Here is a 27,040-nt window from a genome sequence, read left to right on the forward strand (position 1 = left end):
GTAAATAGTCAATAGGGTAAAAACGGGATTATTTTCAGTATCATACACAATACTTCAAAGTTGTTGGATAAGAGGAATTGATAAAGTTGCTGCAGTTCATTGTTGCTAGAAGTTTGAGAACTAAGGATAATATTCTTGCTCTTGCTTTTCTTACATTTAAAAGGAGCAGTAGTGAGTCTCTTAGAAGAGACCCAAAAAGCTGTATCCATAAGCAAGCCCTTGATAGGCACAGTGCACCTTGTACATCAGTCCCTACCTTAAGGGCTCAGTGCAAAGCCATACCAGTGCTGTAACAAGAACCTGAGGAGTCAGCTCATGCCTTGTCTACCTTCTAGGTAATTCAGCTTTTGTTGGCAGTATACTACTCTAAAATTTCTTAAATTCTTAGTTACCTTTATTTTCTATGAGGTCCTCAACATCCTTAAGCATGAAAACTTAGCCTTGAGCTGAATTTTGTGGACAGAAAAGAAACAAACAAATGTGATCCTTTGTCCTTACTTGCTACAAAGATTTATGAGTCCATAATGACACTGGACGGATCTAAATTAAAATATTTCTGTGCCTGGAATGTTTCTGTCCCTTCCATTGGTTCTTAATGAATTCCTTTCATCTTGGTAGAATCTGTTCCTGTGACTTCTCCATTTGAATAACAAGTAAAATATAAAAATTCTTGTGGGAGTTTAGACAGAACTGCACAATAACCAGATTAAGTCAATATGTTCATAATAAAGATGACTTGCCTTGGGTATTAATTTTGAATCTGCCTTGTTAGACAGCCAAGCTGAATCTCTACCTTTGAAATATTTAACCCATGGTTACAGCATTTAAAGTCTCATTTTAGTTTTAATGTCTGACATTGATTATTTTTCAAAATGAAGTGGTATTTTTAACCACTCAGTTATAATTTCTTTCCCTGCTCTGTTGAATATATTGTAGGGTAAGCGTGGTATGGAATTGTCAAGCAGAGCCATGTATTAAACATGTGGCCTAAGTCTGTCAATTGGTGGATTCTAGACATTTTAAAAATATTAAAAAAAGCAAACAACAACAAAAACCCACCAAACAAACCTTTGAGTAGTATTCAATATAATTTATGACATAGTTGCTACCCTGATGGAGATAGAGGAAAGTTTTGCTTGAGGACGGTAGGCGAGCAGTAGCAGGGCCTACTCGTCACCTTGCTCTGTTCTTTAGTCTCATGCTTTGGACTAAGTTCTCCTGGGCATACCGCCAATACTTGTTCCCTTTACCTCTGTCCTACGTCTGCCTCCCATGGTGTTTCATCTTTTGCATGCATTTTATGTTCCTTTCAAAATCACACTGGCCCAGAGACACGAGGATTGAAGAGGGAGTATATATGCCAACAATATCCATAAAACACCAAAGCCCTAAGGGAAGTCGAGAAAGAAGAAAAAACAAAATGGAAGTCTTTCACTGATCTGTAGAGGGATCTCTTGGGAACCTGGGTGAAAAGGATTCTACATCCTTCAACCAGCCAAAGTGCTGTGTTGTTTTTTTTCTGCAGTTGCATGGAGTATCACAAAGCAATGGATACTGGGGATGGTTCCACTGGAATATGGATGAGTTTGTTTTTTCTTTTTTTGGAGGCATGACAGTAAGTTTTTAGTGAAGAACAGCATTAGAAACTGAGAAATATATAGTTGTATTTAATCAAAGATTCCAGTGGCATAAAATGGGCTTGTTTTTGTTGTTCTCCGTATGTGTTCCCCCCCAGCATTTGGGTAGTATTACTCATGCAATTGTTCGTATTGAGCTGCTGCTCAGATTAAGAGCATGATACACATCCTGATCTGTGCAATGTTAAAGGTCTTTGTTTCTATTACGGAAGTCCAAATGCATTGTGTAGCTGGAATATGATACTCTGTGCTTGTTTTAATAAAGAGATGCCTAAAAATAATAAAGAGAATTAGATCTATGCTGAAGGTAGAAGGTGAGGAGGGAACAGAAAAATCTCCCTGGAGGAAATAAATAGCTGCTTTCTTTAGGCATTACAAAGTCATGATGGCTGGATAAAAAAAGCCTTTTCTTGTTGTCACCTGCTGAGAGGAAGAACTTCATCTTGACATCATAGAAGCTGTGGAGGCATCTCCCGATCTATTCTCACCGTCCGGTTTTCCTTCCATCTTGCATTAGGGAGGTAGTGTAATTTGCTTCAGTCATGGTCATTTATCACTATTTGACACACATTCTCTTTCTGGGTGTCACTTAAGAATAGGGAAAGGCACATATATTTTTGGAATGACCACTCTAGGATCATCTTATGAAATGCAGAGCACTATCTGACCCAAGTACAGAAATAGACTCCCCAAAACAGCTGCAGCCCTTTCCCTTTATCAAATCTTCTATTTTATGTATTATCCCTATTATATTACGGCCACTCTCAGATTTTTCATTTCACGGCATAATGCATTCTTATGCTAAGCAGTTCAAAATGACAAAGTAAGCAAAAATTGGGGACACGAGTAATTGTACAGCCGGAACCAGCCATACTTTTTTTTTTTTTTAAAAAAAGCGTGTCAGCCTGTTAGCATATGGCAGAGCTCATGCTGTGAAATTCATTTAAAACAGAGACAGTCATTGTATGTTAATGAGGCTCTTTGCATGTTCACTTACTTTGTGGCATAATGCTCTCCAACACCCCCTAATCACTCCACTTCCAGTCAGGTGGGTGCTGGGTTTTCAAAGTGCCATCAGGGTTAATAAATTATCCTTTGACTTTCAAAAGTAATTTTTGTAAATGTTATCACAGCTGTGGAATTAATTCTTGCTGGTGTTTTGTGTGTGTACAAGTATAATGCTGTAATGCCACAATTGTCTTAGGTTACTTGGTAAATGAGGGCTACGGAAGAGGTGTCACCTTTTCAAGTCATTGTCAGAGTTCCTTTAAGCAATTTCAGAAGAAATTAGCTGTAAGAATAGTCACAGGGACAAGAGAGGGAGGAGGGTTCCTGTCAAAGATTTATCTTCATACCTAAACATAAACAGGTAGCTAAAGTGTCAGTGGAGATGCGTATCAATTGCTGACAGTTCTGTTTTTGCTGGAAAATCCTTGCTGCTCACTGCACTCATATTTTCTCTGCTGTTGATCCATATTGTCCTGATAGACCTTGTAAGAAAGAGAGTAAGCACTCACTTTTGACACCACAGAAGGTTCATCAGAAAACAAGAATAAGCAGTGATCAGCAGAGACTTCTCTACAGGAGCAAATCTCTGTTGGCATCTATTCAAACTGAGTTGCCAGTAGCAAAAGAAAAGTGAATCAAAGCTGTTTCTTTCATCCACACTTTAAGTAAGTCTTCAACATTTGAAACCTTTTCTGCCTAGGATTTTTTTTTTCCCTCTTAGACTCCTTCTATCATGGATTTTAAAACTGAAGGGAATTATTGGGATAATGAGTCAGACCACCTATGTTCTACTTCTGGAATTAATTTCTGCACGTTCTTAGCAGCTGTTGCTTAGGTAGTATCTCCCTTTTTTGTGTGTGTGGTTGTTCTTGTTGTTTTTGTTTGTTTATCTTGATTTTTAAAATGGTTTACTACAGATTAGGTATCACAACCCTTAGCACTTCCAGTGGCTAGATACTATCTCTGTTCAAAAATATGTTGCACACAAAAACAGCAATTGGACAAGTTTAAAAATCAGATAACCTGTAACTTTATAATTCCCTCTTTTGGAACCTATTTTGGGATTGAAGAAGGGGCAAGGAGCCCAGCTGTTTCAACTACTGGGGAATTAGTGTTCCAACCTTGTCTTCCATAGCTGCTGAGGAGTGCCCTCCAAGGAGGGGGGAGTCTTGGGGGTGGTATAAGACCATTCGACGCAGTTGATTTTATGTTACATTTAGCGTGTCCCGGGTCTGTTTTGAATGCACATTGCTTGGAAGTGTTCACTCCCATTCTGTCTTGACCTTGATATGTTCATTTCTGCAAGCTTTCCAGGAGGAAAAAGTTTGATTTGGTGGATTCCTGAAAATGTGGGACTGGCTTGTCATGTGTTTCAGAATATTTCTCAGTGTGGTGTCAGTTAACTCCTCAAAGGCTTCTGCAAAGCACTGGATATTGTCTAGGTTTTGCTTGTTGTCCTCCACTGTTACCTTCATTTTGAAAACTGACCCAATGGGATCTGAAATCTTTGGGTTCTCTCACCCCTACATCTGTTGAGTAGAGCAGGGACCTTTTGTCTTGTTTGAACTAACACTTACCTTCTGACAGGTCTAAAGGTTGGACACCTCCTCTTAGTTTGATAAATATCCTGCTTTTTAAACATGTTTCTGGGAATTGTCTGATCCTTTTGGTGACTGCATTTCCTTCTGATATGTTTAATAGGGATGGAGGGGGAAGGCAAGTCCCACCTTCGTTACAACCGATATATATATCTGATAGAGTCTTGAAATTAATTTCCGGTAGCTGATCTGTGAACTTTTTCCACCAGATTTGGTTGGCGAGTGGATGAATCAGCTGAATAGATTTGGGTGACTGGTAGATCTCGGTGAAATGATAAAAGAATTTCATTTTCTTTTTCATTTAAATGTGAATGAGCTGTTGGTACAGATGTCACTCAAGAATCCCTTTGTTATTTTAATGAACCTGCTTTAAATCATGCAGGAAATTACAGGGCATTTGTAATTTAACTACTATATGTGAATTTACAGCAGTAGAAATTCATCTCTCACATCTAATAATAGAATTAGATAATACTGGACATAAGAGGTTAGGAATGCATCTTGGAGGCATTTGTGATATAATTTTCCCTCAATTTTGGTGCACCTACTTCAGATACTGTGTGAGGTTTTCTTTTTGTCTACCCCCCTCCTGTATCAGATACAAAGCTTTTTTTTTTTTTCAGTATTCTTATGTGACTTTTGGCTGCTAGGTAGACATCTTCTGGCCTTTCTTCAGGCAACATCATCTATCTCTTCTTCCTAGTAGAACTTAAAAAAAAATAAAATAAAAAATAAAAGAATGAAAAATCCTACTTCCCTATATGCTTTCCACCTTTGTGAGCGAGATGGTCTGTTTATGGCTTGCTGTGGCAGGTTTATTACAAGAGGATTTATCCTGGAGGTGAGGATGTACCTGAGAGGGGTGTGTGTCATGCTCCTGTGGCGTCTGGTGCCAAATCAAATGTTCTGCCAGGCTTAAGGTATCAGCATGCCTTGTGCATAAATGCCATTTCAGAAAGTACTGTCATAAAAATTGATGTCCCCTTCCCTTCCAGCGTGTGGATGATGAATAAGAAATGATGCAGATTGTCCTGCTTCCTGGAAGCGTTAAGCCTTCAGTGCCTTCAGACAGCGAAGGCCAGAAGTGTCTTTGGAAGGTGAAATGCCCTTCCATTTAGGGTGACTGAACAACAGCTCTGAGCTTGTCTTTTGGGGCTGGGGATGACTTCTTAGCAGGTTCTGCCTCTCTTGTGAGCTGTACGATAACGGATGTTCCACTTTGCTTTCCCAGGCGGCCAGGAGAGTGATCTTACTTTCGGGAACCCCTGCCATGTCCCGGCCTATGGAGCTCTACACGCAGATCGCGGCTGTCCAGCCAGACTTCTTCCCACAGTTCCACACCTTCGGGCTCCGCTACTGTGATGCAAAGAAGGTACTTCAGTGGGGTGCTGGGGAAGTGACAGAGTGGGACTCTTCAGACAGCATTTTATTTTGTTTTATTTTCTTAAACTGAAGTAGAGTGTTTTTTCTTTCCCTCCTTTCCCTCTGTGATATTATGTGCTCTTTTTGAGAAGGTCTTACTCCAAAGTAATATTTTGAAAGCTCTCAACCTTAGAAATGGTAGGTGCTGCAAATAAATCGTGGGCCTGAGATATGGAGGCAGTAAAGCTTCTTGTCAAAATCTGCCCTAGAAGGGCACAGAAATAAAAAGCTAAAAACAGAATTGGCCGTAGTGTAGGGAAAGGAGCCTGTTCTGACAAGAACTTGCAGACAGCTTTAAATGGGCAGAGTGACTGTGGGCCTTTTAAGCAGCTCTAGGATTGGGTGATTTGATTAAAAAACAGTCTCTGGTCTGGTATAGTGACTGTTTTAACAACATGAGGCCTCTGCTGCTTAGGATTTTGGATTTCATGCCTCCAGCTAGGTAAAAAATTAAGGCTTACATTCTGTATTCCTCCTCTTCCAATTCAGGAAATGGATGTGGTGCCTTGGAAATAAATTAATTTTTCTCTTATCTGGAAGTGTTCTCTTGTAGGAGTACTTCTAGGAGTACTTCTCTTATCCCTGCAAGTGTTCAAGGCCAGGTTGGATGGGGCTTTGAACAACCTGGTGTAGTGGGAGGTGTCCCTGCCCACAGCAGGGGAGTTGGATTTATATATGATCTTTATGGTCCCTTCCAACCCAAACCATGGTTATATATAGAGAGAGAGAGTATGAGAACATAACAGCATTCATGTTAGCAAAGCTCTGCTTTCATGGCAGAGGATTGGAACTTCTAATTGCTCCATCCATAGTAAGAGTTGGATGGGAAGGAGAAGGCTGCAATTTCTACTAAGTTTCATTATCTTTGCTGAGAGATTCCTGTCTGAGCAGTGTCCAGTGTGCTTTTTAGAGGGAAATGAAAAGATACAATTTAATCTTGTTGGTTTTCTGCAGTAAAAGGGAGGGTGAATTGTGAGTGTAAATAGGTTTGGAGTTTCATAAACCCTTTGAGGGTAAAGTTCTGCATGACTTGCTGTTGCTTCAATTACAAGGCATATGGACCTCAGGTAAGATGTGGAATTGGATAAAAGAAATAAAATTGTTCTGCACGATCCAGGTTGTACCAATGTATTCTGTATAAATGAGTTTTCAGCCTACAATGAAACTCAGCGTGGAGGTCACAGTCTGTATCAGCTCCCCTTCACAGCCTCCGCAGGGTTTCCAATACAATTTTGTTTTTCTGTTTGACCCGCCTCTACTAGACAGTTGAACATTACTGGTCTTCTCAGTGCCCTCCTGGGACTTCTGCTACAGTTAATGGCAGTAAATGATACAGTGAACCTAGAAGGAATTTGCTTATTTAGACCAGAAGTGGGACTGCTGGAAATGAAGAAATGTGGATAGTATTTGAAGTTAAAAGTAGGACTGCTGCGTATTAGGTTGCTGTAAATCCACTCAGCTCTGAGTAAACTAAAAGGTGTTTTGATGATTGTAGTGTTTCCCTCATGATTGCAGTGTGTCCCTCATGTTTGTTTTTGCAGCTCTAACCTGAGATTGTGTTAAGAGTTACAAGCTCTCTGAAGAACTGTTGTGGTACTTTTGCTGGAGTTACTCAAATAGGTTCTTCCTTCTGTCCTGAAAGTGACTGGCTGCATTGTAAGTGGGGTGGAGTGGCACAAAACCAGAGAGGTTTTGCAGAGCTTTTGGAGATCTGTCAGGATGAAAGGTACTCTGTAAAAATATTTTGGTATTAATTACAAATCTGGTTGCATTATAAGATTAATGAAAAATTGACAAACCTGAACCATTCAATTTAAAACCAAATCCTGACAACTTTCTGTTTGAAGAGAATAGATTTCACGACAGAAAATTGCAGATATCTGGCAGATGTGATTAGGAAGGATATAAAATAAAAGTTTATCACTTTGCAATTCAACCTCCCAGCATCTATACTCTTAAAAGTGCAGCAAGTGAAATGTCACCTGCTTATTTCCAAAATAGCTCAAGTCTGTTTCCCAAAGTACATGCTGTGAATTCATTTTTCAAACTGGGTGATGTTGGCAAATATTAAATAATTTCTATCTGAGCACATGCTCTGAATTTGTAAGAGTTTGGCAGCTTCTGCTAACACTGTAATAAGTTTACTGACTCATGTAAGATGCTGTAACGCTTTGGTAAGAAAATCACAGTTGGATGCATTTGTTCTGGAATGTTATGGATCAAAGCCAGATGTGTATTTTGGCAAAATAATTGTCCTTTTTTTCTCTCTCTTTTTTTGTCGTAGTGCATGCTAAAATATATTTTAATAATTCCAAGAAATAATTATCATTACCTAGATGCAATTGTTCCAGCAGCACGGTCACCTTAAAAGAACAAACTGCTGGGATTCTGCCTGGATATACTTCAATATGACGATGGATAGTGTATTGGCTCCGTTTCTGCCCTGTTCTTTCAGTCACAGTGATGTTGCTCTTCTGAAATGAAATGTGCTACGTGGCTGCAAAATATTCGTATTGCTTGTCTGTTAGGGAAATGGAAAGTGGAATAACATGGGTGGCTTGGGTAGAATGAGCCTGCAGAAGGTGTCCAGGTCCCATAGCAGGTCTTGCTCAGCAGCCTGCTCAGTGTTGGTTCCTGCTCCTTTGCTGCCAGAGCGCTGAGCAGTGTGACCAGGGAGCTTATTAAATTGGGTGCAGCACCAGGTCCTTCTTGGTCTGGCACATCTGCTCTGCTGAGTCCGAAGCCTGAAGATAGGCAGGAAAGGGGTCAAAGAGACTGAGGCTCAGCCCTGTCAGCTTTCATGCAGCACATGCCTAAAGCTAATAAACCCAGCTAGACTCGAGCCAGCTTTTCATGGACCTGAAGGACCTGCATTGCGCTCCTGATTTCAGGGAAGCAGAGCAGTAATACCCACATTGGCTTCTTGAGGGCTTGGCTTAGATCCAGGTGGGTTTATTACCTCTAGCTATACACTGCTGTGCTGTTTTCAGAGCCAAATTCTCTACTCTATGGGACCCAGTCTGGCTTTGTATCAGGGTTTTGAATTATTTCTAGCTTTAATGAACCAACTACAGATAATCAGAAAGCACCATCATTATGTAGGAATAGATTAAGTCAAATAAGTTTTAATGATGACCATAGGTGCCAGAAACCGTAGTTAGTTGATGGTTCGCAGCACTACAATATGGCCATAGAATTGCAGATTGTCCTCTTAAGTCTCAATGTGAAACAGGACTATTCACTTCCAGATATCATAGTGGTCTTAATTGCCTGTGACCTGTTTGATTCCTCCTCGTTCTGTCTCATAGCATGTTCTCATCCCTGTTCCATCAAAGCACTATCCGTTCGTATAGTCAGTGAAGTGGTTAACCGTGTGTCTGGTATGATTTTTTTCTTTTTTTTTTGGTCTCCTCCATTCTACAGAAGGATAGAGAATGTGGTGAATACGTGAGAGCTTTTTCCTATTTTACTTTAAATTTCATGTTGTAGCAGGCTTCTCTCGGGGAAGGCGAATAAAGGAAATACAGAAATATTTTTTTTCCGGTTAAATTTATTTTAAGAATTAAGGTGGTACAATGAGAGCAGAGCAGCAGCTCAAAGGGGATTGTTCTGAGGCTCCCCACACTTCTGTTATAGGTTATCAAGGAGTTTATAGGTACAAATGTGTAGGGGCTGCTTGCTTTGGATTGTTTGAAGATCAGAACTTGTATTTTTTTGGTGACACTGCTAGCAAGACTTGGAATTAGAGCTGTGATGAAGATTCCCCCCCCCCCCACTTGGCTTTCAGTATTATAGTAGCTGTATTTCATATACTTATTTGTGAAACTTCAGCAAAAAGATTGCTCTTTATCCTTTAAGTCATTTTAAAAAGATTATTGGTCTCCTCCTGTCCAAAACCAAGGTGTTGAGAGAGATTTCAAGAACCAGGGAGTGTACTGGTTGTTGGCTTAGTTGTTCTTTCACAGAGAACAAACACTAGGCTGTGGGGTTACCAGGAGGAGAAGTGATGAGCTGAGGTTAATTAACAGTAAAATATTGTCCGTGTGCATGATGTTGGAGAACAGGGCGGGTTCAGAGGCAAGTGCTTCAAGGTGGAGAAAATGAAGGGCTTGTTTAGAGGAGCTTAGAAGTGATAATACTTTGAAGAGACAATGCTTTGAATGATGTATTTTAGACCAACATTTATTTATGATCTGTTTGAGTCTGAACCAAAGATGGTAATGGCAGAATCTGGGTATGGCAGGAAGCAGATCAAGAGACAGGTCGTGGTGGAAAGCAGGTGATTTTGCCTCAACATTTACTAGGTGTATCAGACGAGTGTAACGTATCTGTGAAGACATTTGCATTAAGGATGCCTGCCCTCATGCTGCTACAGATGCTTGTCTTTCTCTCAGCTTAGAGCTGAGGTAAATCCATATGCACAGAACTGCAGTGAGCTCTGCAGGCCTGCCCAAAGCTACAGGTGGAGAGCAGAAACAGCTTGCTAGGTAAGGATGAATACCAGGGCACAGTGCTGTGGTAAGCATCTCTACTTTTTTCTGTAGGCCTCTTTCCTGCACCTCCCTGAATACTTCTAGATAGAAGAAAAGGAATTTGATAAGTAGCCTTCTTTTGTTGGGTGGGTTTATACATTTTTATTTTACCAAATCTTTCTTCTTGCTATTCATTGAGTTCTCTCTTTATCCATTTTCCCTGGAAGTTTATTCCACTGTTGAATCACCTGCAGACCAGGAGGGGCAGTCTCTTCTGAATTTGATGCTGATAACTGCTTTGGTCTTTCCCAGGTGCCGTGGGGTTGGGACTACTCTGGATCATCCAATTTAGCTGAACTGAAAATTTTACTGGAAGAATCCATCATGATACGACGTCTTAAATCAGATGTGCTTTCCCAGCTTCCAGCAAAGCAACGCAAAATGGTTGTGGTGTCTCCTGAAGGCATTAATGCGAAGACCAAAGCTGCCTTGGCAGATGAAGCAAAGAAGATGGCCAAAGGATATGGAAGTGTAAGTCAAACTATTTTCATGATGCAGCATTAGTATTTCAGGTGTCTTTATTTTTCAGATTAGGAGATTGTTTTGTTTTTTTTTTCTTAAATTAAAAACATAAGTGGAAAAACAGTGTCCTGTGTTCCAAGGAAAGTCAGAGCCACACCCCATGTGATGGCACAGTGGAAGACTGTTCAAGGCACAGTTTTAAACAACACAAAACAGATTTGCTTTTTTTCCTTTTAAGTGGTCTGCTTAATCCCTTTGTGTCAAATACCATTTATTCTCTCTTTCTTCTTGTTAGTCCCCTCTGATTGCCTTATGTACCTCTTTTGACTCTATTTACTCTTCTGTCTTGCCTTATAATTCCATTCAGCGTACAAACACAGCCTTGTTGAAGCTGAGTTGCAGAGTACAGCAGTAGCCAAAAATGTGAAGACTGGATTTTTGCAATTTTTTTCTTCTATGGATGGCAAAAGCATTTTCTAGATGCCTAGATTTTTAATACAGTTCTGTAATAACCTGGGAGTTTTTCCTTGCCATTTTAGTTGGGAAATGCTTTATCAACTAAAACTGCATTTGTGTTATGCTTGTCATTCAAGTTGTAGGAGTTGAGTGGGAGATAAGAATGGAGGTGTCAGAAGTAGGAGTGTGAGTATCTGCCGTGCCCAGTGGCGTGTAGATTTCCCCCTCCAATCCTCTTTTGTTTTACGTTTTTAGGCAGATTTTTTTTTGCTAGCAAAGTGTATATGGGCAGCAACAGACATTCCAAATCTGTAAGCAAGAAGGTAGAAAAGACATTTCTTGGACTCAAATTTATTTTTCTTTCCCTCTGCAGAAACAACAGGAGAAAGAAGCTCTTCTCCTCTTCTACAACAGAACAGCAGAAGCTAAAATCCACTCAGTCGTGTAAGCTGCATGTCACTGCTTCATTCTTGCCTAGTAAAATGTGTTTTTCTGCTGAGAACAGGAAAATGGTGCCTTAGAGATAACAGTGTAGGGACATGAAGCATAGCCTCAAGCCAGCTTAAAAAAAAAAATTGATTTTAATTACAATGCACTAAACATTTTCTTCTCTCAGAATTCCTAGGCTGAACAAGTCTGATTTCATTCCAGATATGGTTCTAAACTGTGTCATTTGAACTGTCTGAAATTACTTGGTGTTTGGGACTTGGATCAAGCTCCCCGCTCCAGACCCTATTTCAATTTAAGGAGGGGTGGAGTAATGAAACTAAAAGTATCAACAGAATTTGAGAAAACAAATACTGCTGTAGTACTACAGCAAGAGCCCTGAGCCAAAAAGCTTATGAGAGCTTTAATTATGCTGTTCTCTAAGGGTGTCACAGCCCCTTCTGGAGTTCTTGACTCTTCCACTGAGCTTATGTGGGACCTCAGTAGCAAACGTTTTCTCTCATAGATGTGCATTTAATTGTCCTCCATAGGAATAATTTCGTTCTGTGACTTTCCATGCCCTTTCGTCCTTAGCCTTTCTGCTGGGACTGCAAAGGAGGTGCTTTAGGCCATTTCACATGACTTCTTAATAAGCATGCTAATAACATGAAAATAGTTTACTTTTCCACAGCCCTCTGAATGCAAGGACCAGGTAATGTGCACTGATTTCACAATCTCAGACCTTGCCGCAAAATCTGTCTGTTTGGCACAGAGCTGCACTTCAGAGTCCCAGCTCTCGTTTGTGTAGAGGACTTTCTTCCTTTTGTGTTAGTGAACAGTTAGTAGAGTTTCTTCCTTCTATATTCAGTTGCAAGTGTGAACTGAATATAAAACCATGAAGTGTTGTTTACTTGACTCTGCAGACACTGAGAAGTAGGAGCTAGTCCACTTTTTTTCGAGGGTCTAGTAACATTTATAGTATCAGATATTACAAGGTGCTAATGTACAGTTCCATCTAGCTAATGGTGCTATGAACATTAGCACCTCTCCTTCCTTACCCTGGATGGCAGTTTCCATTGCCGCTCTGCGGAGTCGTTGAAATGACTAACCACTTTGTAACTGGATATATGGGGGTGAGCTATAGAATAATTGTAGTTTGTTGGCATCTGGTTGCTACACTGAATGTTCACTTTGATATTTGTTTTACTTTAAAACCCAGCAATGCCACTCTGAGATTTCTTAAATTATATTCTATAATTGGGATCTGAACATCACAGAATCCAGGGAGCTGGCTGCAAAGCATTGATCCATCTTAGTATGGTGCTGGAAATCCTGCTTGGTGTTGTCTGCCAGTTGCTGCTGGCCTAAGCTGTGTTGTATTTAGCGAAGAACTTGGTATTTCTGGTCGTGCAACAACTTTGCCATTCCAAAGAAACTAAGGCATTTTTATAATCTACTCTGAAGGCTGTTGCTATATTTACTTACAAATTTTAGGATTTTAGATGTTTTTCGAGCTCTAGTTTGTAGTTGACCTAGTTGTATCACAAGTTACTAGATAGACATATGTTTGGTACTCAGCTGGTATGCATGTGATTAGTCCATGGCAAATGCCAGACGTTTTGATTTAATTAACACTGTTTAACTGGATTTGAAGTGAATCTAGTTGCCTTTCATTTGTCATTAACCTGTATGCATAGGGATGGTTCCTGGAAATAGCTGATGTATATAGGTGGTTAAGCTGTAGTAAATATTAATATGAACCCTTACAAGAAAAATGTTTTTACAATACCCTGATGCATGCATTTAGACACCTGTTGCTCTAAAATAAAAACTATCCTAAGTTAACATTGTGTACAGATCAGTTTAATGTATTGTGATCGTGCAAAAGTCAGAAATACAGAAGGGTGGATGGACTAGTCAAAAAGTACAGGCAATTCCTGTTCCTTGGTTTGGGGTGTCATGATTCAGGCAGGATACCATAAATTGATTCTCAGTGATGTACAAGTACAAATGTAGGCAGCTGTCCAACTGGGATGAAGAAAAATGAGTGGATTTTTGTGTTACATCTTTTTCAATCTGAAGGGGACTTGACTTGTTACTAGCATTTTACTGCGTTTTATGCTAACCTATTTCCTAGTTTTTGTAGGATGAAAAGTTTCCTTAAAATCTGTTCTGGGCAAAGTCTGTATTCTCTCAGCACATAATTCATTTTTTTTTCCTCTTTCATATAGAGAATACATCTTGGAGTTACTAGAAAGTGGAAAAGACAAATTCCTGGTGTTCGCTCATCACAAGATAGTGCTGGATGCAATAGTTGAAGAGCTGGAGAAGAAAGTAAGTAACAACTGAGTTTTCTCAACTATATCACTATTCCAGCTTCACAGCTGCTTAAGAGCTCCCTAGACTTATGGCTGGTCAGCTAGTTTATTAATGCTAGAGGCAGAGATGATTTCTACTTGCTTTGCTTTTGAATGTGCCCTTCACCAAGGGAGCTGAGCTGTCGGGGGAGTGCAGCACGGGATGCACTTTGTATTAGTTGAATGACTTTTGTTGTATTCAGTGTTCTTTACTGATCTCCATCATCTGCCTTGGAGCTTGTGAGCTCCAGAACGAGTGTTACCCTGTGTGGCTCTCTACTTTTTCCTTCAGGCTTTCCTCAGAGAGGGAGAGGGTAACAACCCAAGCCCAACTTTGACTTCTTTCCTTTGTGTCTATGGTCTCCTGTGGTTTTGAACTGGTATACTGTAAGGGGACCTGATATACCTGAGCAGTTGTAACTGACTTCAAAAAGTGTTTCGCTCATTATTCGCAAAAGGTTTCTGTGGATGTTACTAAAGACTTCTGGGTCACGTTGGGGCAGTGTGAAGGATGGTTTAAGTTAATATTTCAAACTGTGAACACAGTGGCAATGGTGCCTTTGCCTCTGTGGCAGCATTCTCCAGCAAAGCAAGGAGGTTTGACCATGAAGAATTACAGCCCTGCATCATCCAACTTTATCATGCCTCTGCTGAGTAGCAACTGAGATATGTAAGATCTCATCTTCTTCCGTTGTAAACAGAGGAAGACTTGAGGCTGGAAAGGTTGTAACATCAGCGTGCAAATAATATTCTGCTTTTTGTTAAGCTGCTTCCCTTTCCACTGTACCTGAGTCGCCAGCTGGTTGCTGTCCTTCCTGTTGCTCAGGATCAGCATGGGAGCAATGGACAGAGGAGCAAGGCAGATGTTGACAGAGGGGAAGTACATTACACGCTGAGCTACAGTGCCTAAAAATGGTGAAAGGTTTCAAGAACACAACAGTTGCATTTTTAACTTCTTTTTTCTGGCATGGGGAAGGGAAATGGAATCCACTAAAATATGGAAGGAGAAGACATGAAAGGGGACAGAAGGCTGCTAAGTACTATCTTTCTCTGCCTTTTCTCAGCGTGTTGAATATATCCGCATTGATGGCTCCACATCTTCAGCTGAGCGGCAGTCTCTGTGCCAGAAGTTCCAGCTGTCAGAGAAGCAGGCTGTGGCTGTTCTGTCCCTCACTGCCGCAAACATGGGCCTGACGTTGTCTGCTGCGGACCTAGTGGTGTTTGCAGAGCTCTTCTGGAATCCAGGGGTACGTATCCTGGAAGTGTCAGAGGCTGGATGCTGCCTGGAGAGCAGAAATGTTGGCTATTGGGAGGAGATGTGATGGGCAGGGGATTTCTGCTAGGGTTTTTCTCTTTCTCTGTGGGCTAGTTGTCAGTGCACCACCAGCTGCCTGGGCTTGTAACCAGTCAGTGTGGCTGATTATACTGCTTGCTGGCTGGAGAAGACTGAAAGGGAAACATGCTGTTGTTTCTTAACTTGACAAAGCTCTCAACAGCTCCCCACACCCAGCCAAGATCTGAACAGCTCCAACATCAGTGCTGACCCCCCAGTTTTGTTTGCAAGCAAAGAGAGCATATATTTTTTTCCTAGCTTGATTATCTATTTCCCTCAATCGCCGCCACACGTTCTCTAGCGTTTTTGTTATTTCTTAGACATTGCAGCTCTCAATTAATTGTCTTTGTCCTGTTTTTTTACATCAAGGTTTTGATCCAAGCAGAAGATCGGGCGCATCGAATTGGACAGACTAGCTCTGTTAACATCCACTACCTCGTGGCTAGAGGCACAGCGGATGACTTCTTATGGTAGGAAGTGGAGAGAGACACTTTGGTTCTCCTACTGCCTGTTTTCAGTCTGTCACATGATGTAAGTTGCTTACTGTTAGTGCTGATCTCCAGAGCCTGCAAGGGGAGGAGCAGCAATTGCCAATCAGTTGTGAGTGGGTGACATGGCCTGGCCACAGTGGATATAATTGTGTGATAAGCAAGGAGGAATAAAAGTAGTCACTGAGCAATCTGTCCATTTGAGTGCTTGGACAGGGAGCTGTGGAGGAGGACTGCACTGTTGCTTTTCTCTTGGCTCTTCAGTGAGCCCTTTGATGGATTAAAGAAGTGCTGTTGACCCAACTCTGGGGAAATGGGGTCTGAGTCTTGTGGACTGCAGTAAGAGCTATCAGTATGCAGCAGTCCTTGTGGCTGGAGAATCTGACTTCGTGGGGGACTGGAGGATCTGGGGAATCCTTAATGCTGCGAGGGAACTGACCTGCAAATAATAAAAAGAAATAATCTACCAGCTGGTTCATTTAAAGTCCAAAATTACTTCTTTATTACCTCATTTAAAGGAGCGAATGGAGTAAGTGAACTTGTACAGTTCCCAGAATATCATGATGGCAAATAATTATAACCCTACAATGAAGGGATCTGGAAACTAATGTGTTGCCCACGTTTCACGGAAATTTAATGACAGTAATCCTGCCTTTATTTGTGAAATGCTGTCCGTGCAGTCGTTAATGCTTAACTGGAGGGAAGTATGGCTCTTCAAATAAGCACAGTAGCAACCATTTTAAAAGCAAGAAAAAGAACAAAGACAAGGCTATTTGGTAAACGTGTTGTGCTGTGGCCTTTGCCTCTTTCAAAGTGTCCAGTGTGGAGGTGCAGTTGGGACCTCACTAGACCTCATGGGCCAGTGATGGATTATTCCTCCTGCACTACATTGGGAGGTACCCCAGAAATGCTGATGCATCTGTTGATGAAGATGACTACTGCTTGCCTTGGACAACAAGCTGTTATGGCTCCCTTTCCGTGCATCTTCTTGTTCTGACTTTATACCATTAGTGTTGCCACAGTCAACTACTTTCTCTCTTGGATGTTCGACCCTTCCAAATATTTATAGCCTGAAATCACATCCTATTCTTGTTTCTCATTTAAATTGGTTCAGTGCTTCCTTAGATTGATTGATATCCCAGACCAGTATACAATCGTCATAAACAATACTAGGGCAGGTTAAGGAGCTAATGAGCATTGGTAGAAAAGCCATCTTTATACCCCGTTATATTTTTTTCATCTACACATAGTAAATGACAGTGTCTTTCCCAATGGATCATGGAATCTGGCATGTTATTTTCTTCCTTTCAATAACATCTGTTTATCTCTCCTAGGCCAATGATTCAAGAGAAAATAAAAGTGCTGGGGGAAGCTGGTCTCTCGGAAACCAACTTTTCCAGTACAGCTGAATCCACCAATTACTGTCCTAAGGTAACTGACCTGAGGGAATGTCAGAGGTCCCTGGGAGAGGCTGACTGCATTTTGGATTGTGTATTTCTAGATTTGCAGGTGATTGGCAGTATGACCTCAGACCTGTTCTGCCTTTTAATGTCAGAGGTCAGATTCTCCAGCTCCTCTCTGGATCGATAACTTGACCTGGATTGTCCAGAGAGTTCCCAGCCCTGCTTTCATTCTCATTAAAGACATCACAGTCTTTTGCATATCTGCCTTTTGTTGATGAGAAGTAATGACATGTGACTGTATAGAGCTCAGGGCATGTGACTGTATAGAGCTCAGATTCAGCCAGGTCTGAAGTCCTTCTGCGTTCCAGCACCCAAGTGTAGCCATATCCCCTTTGGGCTTGAATTCTTTATGGGCTGGTAAAGCTGTGAGGTATCCAGGGCCATGGGACTACCCCTTGATTGTTGCTTACTTTCATTGTATGTGACAATGCATATACAGACTCTGCCTGTTCTAATTTCTCAGCCAGATCCAAAGCAGAAGACCATCTATGAACTTTTCCAGAGGACCTTCTCTGATTGCAGAAATGATGATGAACTTATGCTTTTGGAAGCAGCTGATGCTTGCTGTGAGTTTGACTCTGGCAGTGGCTTTCAAGATACAAAAGAAGAGAGGTGTTCAGTGAGTTCCCCCAAAAAGCGGCGTATTGAGGAGTTTTTTGAAAGTGTAACATAAAGAGAAGGTGGCTAGCAGGTTTTTTTAATATTAAACAAACAAACAAACAAACAAAAAAAGAATCAAGTATTATTTTTGAATTTTCAGAAATAAAAGACTGTTTTCTGTATCTCTAGCGTGTTTTATCTCAAAGGATGAGAAGGCAGTCTGACAGCATGACGGATGCGTAGTGCGCACCTGGCAGCCTGCAGGTCTTGCAGTCCTGCGTCTGCTGATGACTGAGTGGCCATGGGCAAGTAGCTTGCTGCTTTGTTTTAGTAAGTCATCTTCCATAGCTGTTTTATTTATAAAGCAGGTAACTGTTGTCTGTCCACATTGCAGAGCTGTTCTGAGAACTAGTGTCTGAGCAACTGCGGAGCCTTCCATGTCCAAGAAGCTTAGACTGTATTTTTAGGAGTCACTTCACAGGCCCTCATGAACTGTTGCTGGTATTCGCTTGAGTAGTGAGGAGAAAAACTGGGATCTAGACAGATCTTAACATTTCTTGGAGGTGGGGGAGAGGAAGGAGAGACCCAGACTTTGTCTCTGCAGAGCAGTTGATAGCTTGAAACCAAGTAGTGTAACTGCCTGCTAGCAAGTGTGTGTTGCCTGTTAGGCATGAGTCTGCAGGAGCACTCAGATCTCAGACCTCATCCTCTACATCTTAGGACCATAGCACATGCTCATTTCAGTGGAGGGTGAAGCCTGCACTCGCTGTCAGGGATTAAGACTGGTTGCTCAGGGGAACGTGCGTGTGTTTTCTTTAAGACTCGAGACTCATTTCCACCGATGAGCGAGGAGAGGAGGATGTGCAGACTTCTGTTTTTGTAGGAAGCTGATTCTGGGTTAAATTGTTTAAATAAAAAGTTGTTTTAACTCATGTTTCCCAAGTTTCTGGTGCTTTTCCTGTTTTAGAATTTCGTCTCCCATTTGGTTCTAAAGTTTGAAAAGTACATGATGTAGTGGGAATATTAGTGTGGTGGATTTTTTTTATTTTAACTTAGAGTGGCCAAAAAGTTTGGTTTGTCTGGCGATGCGATGCTCTGTTTTGTGCTTTCTAAAACACATTTGCTTTCAAAAGGGAAGCTCCCATGATACTTTGCTTAGAGGTGAATAAACAGCTAATGCCCGAGATATTCAGGGTAGTTAGGACCTGTTATTCACTCCTCTTACAGCTCTGTGCAGGCTACATTGAGACTGCCAAAGGCAGCACTGTTGCTTGATGTGGTGATACTTCTGGTTTGTGATGGCTCAACAAAAATTCTAGAGGCCATTTTTAATGTGGGCTTGACATAAAGGCAAATTTCTGTTTATCATGACTTTTCAGGCACGGTTGTCTTTTCGTGTGTGAATATTGTTGCCATTGCAGCGTAACATAATCAAGAATTCACGTCTTTCCCAGTTGTGATCTTAATACTGGAAGATACTTGGAAACATGCCAGTGTTGTACAAATGTAACCAGGGAGTACAGGAGAAGATAAAATTTCAGAGGTACCAATTAGATATATTTTACAGCCATAATCTGTGGATAAGGGTGGGGAAGTAGCAAACTAAAGGCTTACGTTTTGCTTCTGGAGGCCAGGAGCTAACGTGCTGTGCAGGCAGCATGCTTGACTGTGTACAGATAGATAGCAGACGGTGGCCAGAAGCCCCCTCTTCCATGGTTGAGGACAAAAAGGGTTGTGCTACAAGATCAAGCTGATAGTGTGATTTTTTTTTTCCTGCTTCAAAGGGTTCGATTATCCAATTTTCTGCAAGTGTCGTCATGGAAATGCCCTACAGGCTGTGTTTGCAATTGTGCTGGGTAGAGATTTGCTTTTCATTCATGACTGCAAAAGGTGCTTTGATGTGCGTACAAGTGAAGAGGCATAGTACCAGAGATCGTGTGACTGGCCAGCTGTGGGAAATGTTTTGTCTCTGGATTTGAGAGTGAGAGCTAAACATCATTTCTCTTGTGCCAACAGTTGGCCAGGAGATAAATCCACACTTCTAAACACTTTTAAATGGCTTCCTTCTTGAATGTGGAGTATTTAATCTGTTTCTAGGACACATGATCTTTCTGCTTGCAGAGAAGGTTGTTCTGAGTAAGGGGTGAGAAGTGTTGCCATCTGCCTGCTGAAAAACAAATGGAAGACATTGTTTGTGTACCCATAATGTCATCTCCTATAGGAGTAATTCTCTTCCTCCTCGTAAAGCTATAGCTACTTCAAAACAGTATTTTTCTGAAGTCTGCTGAGAGTACCCTTGGAGAATTCTGTTTCTCATAAACTCAATTTATCTTACCCATATATTGATAAGTCCCAGCCCTGTTAGAAGAATGCTAGGTGCACTCTTTCTTTGTTAGGACCCATAAAATCTCAGCTGGATTGCTGTAGAGTTACAAAGGCTCTTCAAGTACACTTGAGATTCACTTTAACTGTACTAGATGAAAAAAGGGAGAAGAATCTTGAAGCAAAGTGCTTTTAGTCATTACATCAAGGGATTGGAAAAATTGTGCGTGCCTTAGCCCAATTACACCATTAGTCTGTCATTAATGTGATGAGGAGGTGGTTGGGATGCTGCCAGGAGGCTTCGACAGGACCTCCAAGGCTTGCTGATGAGAATCTGTACAAGGTAGTGTGCAGGTTACCACTGAGATCTACAGGCAGGGTCAGGAATGCGCAGTACCTCAGGGACTCTTACATTTGCCCATCAAAGACACTATTGCCTTGATTTTTAAATCCCAGTAATGTAAATGAAATGACACATGGCACGGTCTGTGAAACCTGGGGTTTCCTCTGGCCCTACAGCCTTCACCGTTTCAGTAGGATGTCTTCTGTGGTTCTTACTGCTTGCTTTGTTTTCTGTATGTTCTTGGGAGCTTTTTAAGGGAAGACTGTTTGCAACCTGACCTAATGTAGCAGAATGTCTTCATGCTGTCAGTACAAATGGAAGCGACAAATATGCTGACCACTCTTCTAGACAAGGAAGAGACACTACCATAATTATCAGGTAACTTTGTGTGTATTTGGATACACCGAAAGCCCTTCCAGATTCAGACTCAGAACTGCAGCTTTTCTGCTACTGTAGCAGAGCTGAGCTTGGAACTTGGAGCATTTTACTGGGGTGACATTTTCAGGAAGGATGCCCAACTAGAAACAACAGGTATTTGAGCAATAAAAAGGAGCAGTTTGAACTACTACATCACTATGTGAAGCTGTGCAGCCTGGAACATGCTGAAGAGGCAAGGTGGTAGGCTGATAAGGCAAAGCTCTGGGAGCTCTACTGGCCTGTCTGCACCCATCCATTTCCCAGGCACTTGGAAATATGCATTTATTTTGGCAGTGCTGGAAGAGGCTGTAGTGTGAGAGGGTTGGATTTTGTTGCAGGCAGAGCTGTCTGTAATAACTGTAAGTGAAGGATATGACCGTGGACTGTATTGTCACAGCCACCTTTAACTCTGTAAATACAGCCTGAAGAGCAGTGGTAGATTCTCAGTCCTGGATGTGCTGTCTTCTGTTTTTTATTTTCTAACCAAATAGTCACAAAGCAGCAAAAGGAACTTTTTATTATATTTTTTTTAATGCATTGGTACTGAAGATGTATCCCGTGAGTCATCATTATGATGAGGTTCTGAAAAGGGCAAATATATTCCTAGGATGTGTCGAATGAGACTTTGACTCAGCCGAGGGAGATACAAATACTGTTGCCTGAAGCCCCGCTGAGCCCTCCTCTAGAGCACCGCTGTGTCCCACCACTGCCCAGGAAGACTTGTGCAAACTGGAGGAGAGTATGCGGAGACGAATGCATATCTCAGCCTGGGAGAGGGAATTAAAAATGTGAGTGTTCAAACTGCCAGGACAAACCAGTCACCCATCAGCAGAGGCATCACCCTCACCTCTGTGCCTCCAGCCCTGTGGCGGGGGGCAGGTGGAGAAATGCACCTGCAAAAAGTGCCTGGGAATGGTTTCAGCAGGTGGGCTCAGCTGCCTGGGCTCCCTGCTCGGGGCTGCGATGAATTGCAGCTGGCTTTGAGCATTAAAAAGCTCTCAGGCTAACCAGATTATATTTCCTAATGGAGGTTAATGGGTGGTTAATCCTGTTAGGAGCACTGCAGATCAGCAGCGGGCTGCGTTAGCGTTGTGTACGGCTGCTGAGAAATCCCCCCCTGTGCTGGGCTGTGTGCTCTGCGCTTCGGTGGGGGCAGCGTGGGTGTCTCGGGGAGCTGGGGAGCGCTGCCGGGGTTTGGGGACCCCCCCACCTGCAGCGAGGTTTGGGGCCGTTTATTCCGATACGGGGTGGCACGTGAAGGAACCAAACAGATGGATGCATGGGCGTGCGACCTGGGCGTTTTGAAACCTCTGCTTTTGGGGCTGCTGTGTCTTAAAGTTACAATTTGTGCCCATGGATTTATTTTTTTTTCCTTTTACCTCTGCAGCTTAGCTTGCTGATCCTCTTTGTTCCCACCGCTGCCTGCTGCTTGGCTTGGTCAAACAGTGACAGAACTGAGGGAGGTGGGTGGCGGCGAGTGCTGCGCCTCTGCTGCCTTTGTGCCCCCTGTGGGGTGAAGGTGACCCCAAGCCCTCCCACCCCGCGTGGCCGGGGCTGCTGCACTCCCTTTTAACCCCAAACGTGGGCTCCTCGCAGCCGCCCCGCAGGGGCACTGCGGGCTTCTCCCGAGCGGGCCCTGAGCCCCCTCAGGCGGGGACACCATAGAGTTCACACCCCCACGCGGTGCAGACAAGCCCGCCGCCAGGCCCGGCCTCTCTGCGCTCGTTCACTTCCGGCGGCGCCGCTTCACCTCGCGCATGCGCCTTGCGCCTCTCTCTCTCCGCGGCGGCGCCGGGCAGGAAGATGGTGAGGGGGGAACGGGGCCGCCGCCATCCGCAGCCATCCGCAGCCATCCGCCGCGCTGGGGCCGCGGGACGCTGCCGGGGGATGGCGCGGGGAACGATGAGTGCGGGGGGCGGGCTCCGGCGGGGCGGCGCTGGGGGAGCAGCGAGCGGAGGCCTTGGGGGGGGGGGGCGGGGCCCGGGGGGGCGGTGCACGGCTCCCCGCCGGGCGGGGGGGGGGGGAGGCGGCCTTGTCCCAGGGGGCGTCGGGGGGGCTGCGGCATCATGAGCCCCTGAGATTTAACCAAACAACGCCGTGTCTCCGGTGGTAGGAGATGACTGGGCCGTATGGACTCACGGTGGTTGGGACTGCTGAGCGCTTTGGTCGTCATTTGTTAGAGGAGCAGCTGAGGAAGGCGGTGAGCTGGGTAATAACTGGAGTTGATCGTGTTGTTTCACCTCCCGACAGGCTAAGCGCACCAAGAAGGTGGGGATTGTGGGTAAATATGGTACCCGGTACGGTGCGTCCTTGAGGAAGATGGTGAAGAAGATTGAAATTAGCCAGCACGCCAAGTATACCTGCTCCTTCTGTGGCAAGGTGAGGCACCTTGGTTCCTACAACTGTACTGAAAATCGTCTTGTTACTGGTGTTAGAAATGAAATGTATTGCTTATGGATTTTTCCTGCTTGACTAGTCCAAGGAAAATAAATAGTTTTTTGTGAATGTTAGGTTACCTTATAAAACGGCTTAGTAGACTTTCAGGTGAACGCACAGTTGGTAGTTAAATGGAAACATCTTTATTTCATTACAGAGGATGGTAATGTTGCCAGACTGTGTATTTATTGTAGGTATCTTACAAAAAGACCTGGCAGAATTTACACAACACATCTGTTACCATGATAATTAAGGCATGATTTGAGCTTTTTTTATTTTCTTTTCTCCTTCACTAACTTTACAGCATAGCTGGGGAGGAAAGGGCCTCATTCTCCCCACTTATAACTTCAACTGCACTTCGTTACTTATATCTGTGTGCGTTTTATAACTCTGGATGAGGAACTGATAAGGAGTCTTGTTCACGTGTGTGAGCACAATTCACTTGAATTTGGCTTCAACAGCTTGAGAGGCCCAGCAGCTTGTTCTTTGCCCAGACTATTGATACTTGTAAAGTAGGTATCTTTAAGTGGCTAGAAAACTGTAAAAAAATGTGTTTTTTTTTGTACTTAATGGCTTTCATATGTAAAGTGAGAACATTAGTATCTCTGAATCTCTAAGTCCAACGTAGGTCTAAGCAAATCCGCTGTCATCTTCGCAAGATGATGGAGACTTCCCCAGGTGAAAAGAGCTAAGTGCCCACTCCTTAGGTGGTGTTCAAAGGGCATCTGGTTCAGAGCAATCCTAGGATGTTCATAAAGGGCAAATAATAGCAGGGCTATGTTGGTCATAACACCAGGTAAGAATATCAGTTGCTATTACCAGTATAACTCCCTAATATTTTTTTCTCCTTTAAAAAGCTGGATTTTGATGGTGCATCTAGAAATAACCCCTTCTATTACATATCCAAATTAAAAAAAAATAAAAATATTTCAGATGGACTCTCTGTTTTGAGGAGTAGGAATGAAAAACGTCTCTGATCCTTGTGTGATTTAGGACAGCCTTATAGGCAGTGCTGTGGTGTGATGCTGAACTACTCCCCTGAAGTTGGCTGTTAAGATGACAGCACGAGTTCGTTTGGGTTTTTCAGCTGTTGGAGAGTGCGTATTTTTTCTCCTTTATGACAGACCAAAATGAAGAGGAAGGCTGTTGGTATCTGGCACTGTGGATCCTGCATGAAGACAGTTGCTGGTGGTGCCTGGACTTACAAGTAAGGCAATAAAGAAGTTTCTATCAGCAATCATTTTCATACAACTGAGACATTTTCATATAACTGAGGGATTTTTAAAATTTTTATTTAGTTATAATCTAGCCATAAAGTACATCTGTACTGAATTAGTGATGTGTTTTTTTGTAAGTTTTGTTAATAAATTTTGATCAGACTGTGAAGCACTTGCTGTTCTTTTCAGTATCTGTTGTGCAGCTTTTGCCAACACTGCTTTTCAACCATGGAGTTACCGCTATTTTTGGTGTATCCTCCCAAAATTTCATAATCTCTCTGGACTTTATCAAAACAGTTGTTTTTTTTCTTCTTTTTTTTTTTAAAAAAAAAAAAGCAATCTCTGCATCTTTTCCCAAACTTGAAATAAATCCAAACATCTGCAGATGTGGAAGCAAACACTTGTTTCTAAGCAGTCTTTCTTGTGGCTCTGCTGTAGTAGCATCTCTTACTGGAGATGCCAATGATGGTTCTTGCTTGCAAGAAGTATTCCAAGTGGGCCAGTTGTCTGGTGATGTTGGAAGGAAAGGAGCAGAGGTAAAGTCTGATCCATTCAGCTGTTCCCTGGCTGGAACAGGCTGCATGGCTGAGACCTGACAGCTCTCCTTCCAATCTATTCTTTAAAAAAAAATAAATAGTAAATATCTTTGACAGCTTGTAATACATTTTTGTCTTTGATCTGGGGAGTATTTTTCCTCCCTTGGCTCTTTTGGCTGTAGAAATAATGTAGTTATGGGAAGACACTCACCTCTTACCTTGAAGTTTAAGCAGCACTTTTTGTGGTTACTAGAGTAGCCTTTCCAGTTCAGAGAAACAGGTGTAATAGTTGAAACCAGGTTTGCTCCAAAGAAAATTCCCCCTTTTTTTTCCTAAAAAAAAATCATTACAATTTTTATTGTGATGGTGCCCTTGCATGCCCCCTTTCTTTATTCTCCTTGCCCCCTCCCGTTCTGGTAGAGGACGTGGTTACCCCACATGACAGTCGCTAGCACTGAGCCCACGCGCTTGCACATGTAGTTGATAGATGACTGGATAATTTGGATTGAGATGTAGCTGTGAAATTGTGCGTGCTTCTGTAGGCATGGGCCTACGCGTTGTTGTCAGGAAAACCAGCGTGGAGGTAGCCTCCTGTTGACAATGCAGTCGGGCGAGAACTATTTGAAATGAGTGCTTTGTCCAAAAAATAACTGGTGCGGGTTGTTGTGCTGCAGTGTGCAAATGACTCTGCTTCTTCTTTCAGCACCACCTCTGCAGTGACAGTCAAATCTGCAATCAGAAGGCTGAAAGAACTGAAGGACCAGTAGATGCTACATCCTGCTCTCCTTCTGAAACATGCTTGTTTTCTCCACTGTCAAGATCTGTCCCTTTAACAATAAAAGGTGATATGGAGTGGAATCATGTTCATCTTTCTATGGAAAGTGCTGTCTTGCTGCGTTGTATTTATTGGTATAACTATGGAGGCATTCGTATTTCTATCCAGTAGTTGAAAAGCTCTTATTACTGGTTAAGTCATTAAAAAACAATTTTCTATTCCATTTAATTGCATACTCTGCTTCTGTTGCTTGAATGCACTGACGTGAACGTGAGGAGAGCTTAGGCCTGGCACATCTTGGTGCGCCCTTGATGTCTGTGCCTTGAGGAATAGCACAGAGCAAATACGTGAGTGGAGGAGTGGGCAGATGGGAGAGGAGAGAAAGTGGAACATCAGCCTGCCTTTTCCTGTTCGTCTTTGAGGAGGACTTGGGAGAGCTGTGCATGTGCTGCAAGCAAAGTAAAGAGCATTGTGGCTTGAGGGCAGAGACTGAAATGAACAAAGCGCAGCTGTCATCCTCTGCTGCTGGCTGGTGCTGCTAATTTCCAGAGCCAGCTGTAGGTGATGGCTTACCTCAGCCTGTAGTGTTTTCTGCTGTGTGCAGATTTCAAGATCAGTGCACACAAATGCTGTGATTTGCTTGCTCTCCCTAATTCTGGTAGGGCTCTCACCTCTGTTCAAGTTCCTGAGTCCATTTTAGACTGCAACAATGCTTTTTCATGTTGAGCCAACTCCTGGGACCATCAGTCTTTGAGGAAAAGCTGCTGTTCAGGCTAATAATTGCCTCCAAATCATCTCTTTAGGTGATTAAGCTTGGGATACTAGAACATTTTTTTTACTGTTGATTTGTCAGGTGAGTTTTGATTTAGTTCAAGATTATGAGCTTGTTTTTGTATGGGCTCTTTGGTCACTGCAGCACTTTTCTTGTTCTTCACAGTACACATCAGAAAATGCAGGTCTTAGTAATAACCTTGGCAATGGCTGAAGGAAAAATAGTAAGGAATATTTGAGTCCTCTTGCTCCAGCTTACAGGAGCAGGACTACAAAGGGACCCTGTGAGTTTAAGAAAGCTCAGATGAACTCTGATTTATCCTGCTACTTTTCTACATGACATGTCTGCAGCAGCTTTCTCAGGGTCAGCTTAGTCAGACTGATTGCCATGGGTACTGCTGGTGCTGGTCCTGGTTTGTGCTAACTTTAGTTTGTGCCCCC

At 42.6% G+C, this 27,040-nt stretch overlaps 2 protein-coding genes across 2 annotated transcripts in view; both read left to right on the forward strand.

Moving 5' to 3' along the window:
* The window catches only part of SMARCAL1 (SWI/SNF related, matrix associated, actin dependent regulator of chromatin, subfamily a like 1), a 33,274-nt gene extending 15,388 nt beyond the window's left edge, over positions 1 to 17,886 (forward strand). The window contains exons 10-17 of the mRNA XM_035331986.1: positions 5,475 to 5,615; positions 10,450 to 10,668; positions 11,489 to 11,559; positions 13,773 to 13,875; positions 14,963 to 15,145; positions 15,601 to 15,701; positions 17,054 to 17,150; positions 17,646 to 17,886. Of these exons, the coding sequence (XP_035187877.1) occupies positions 5,475 to 5,615; positions 10,450 to 10,668; positions 11,489 to 11,559; positions 13,773 to 13,875; positions 14,963 to 15,145; positions 15,601 to 15,701; positions 17,054 to 17,150; positions 17,646 to 17,855 (1,125 nt within the window). The 3' untranslated portion in view covers positions 17,856 to 17,886. The remainder of the gene's footprint in view (positions 1 to 5,474; positions 5,616 to 10,449; positions 10,669 to 11,488; positions 11,560 to 13,772; positions 13,876 to 14,962; positions 15,146 to 15,600; positions 15,702 to 17,053; positions 17,151 to 17,645) is intronic.
* A 4,735-nt stretch (positions 17,887 to 22,621) lies between these two features.
* Positions 22,622 to 26,051, forward strand: RPL37A (ribosomal protein L37a). The gene is made up of 4 exons (XM_035330927.1): positions 22,622 to 22,670; positions 23,089 to 23,243; positions 24,425 to 24,507; positions 25,757 to 26,051. The coding sequence occupies exons 1-4, from the start codon at positions 22,622 to 22,624 to the stop codon at positions 25,818 to 25,820; spliced, it is 351 nt and encodes a 116-aa protein (XP_035186818.1). The 3' UTR covers positions 25,821 to 26,051.
* The last annotated feature ends 989 nt before the right edge of the window (positions 26,052 to 27,040 follow it).

This window comes from Oxyura jamaicensis, chromosome 7, assembly GCF_011077185.1.
Source record: "Oxyura jamaicensis isolate SHBP4307 breed ruddy duck chromosome 7, BPBGC_Ojam_1.0, whole genome shotgun sequence".
Lineage (NCBI taxonomy): Eukaryota > Metazoa > Chordata > Aves > Anseriformes > Anatidae > Oxyura > Oxyura jamaicensis.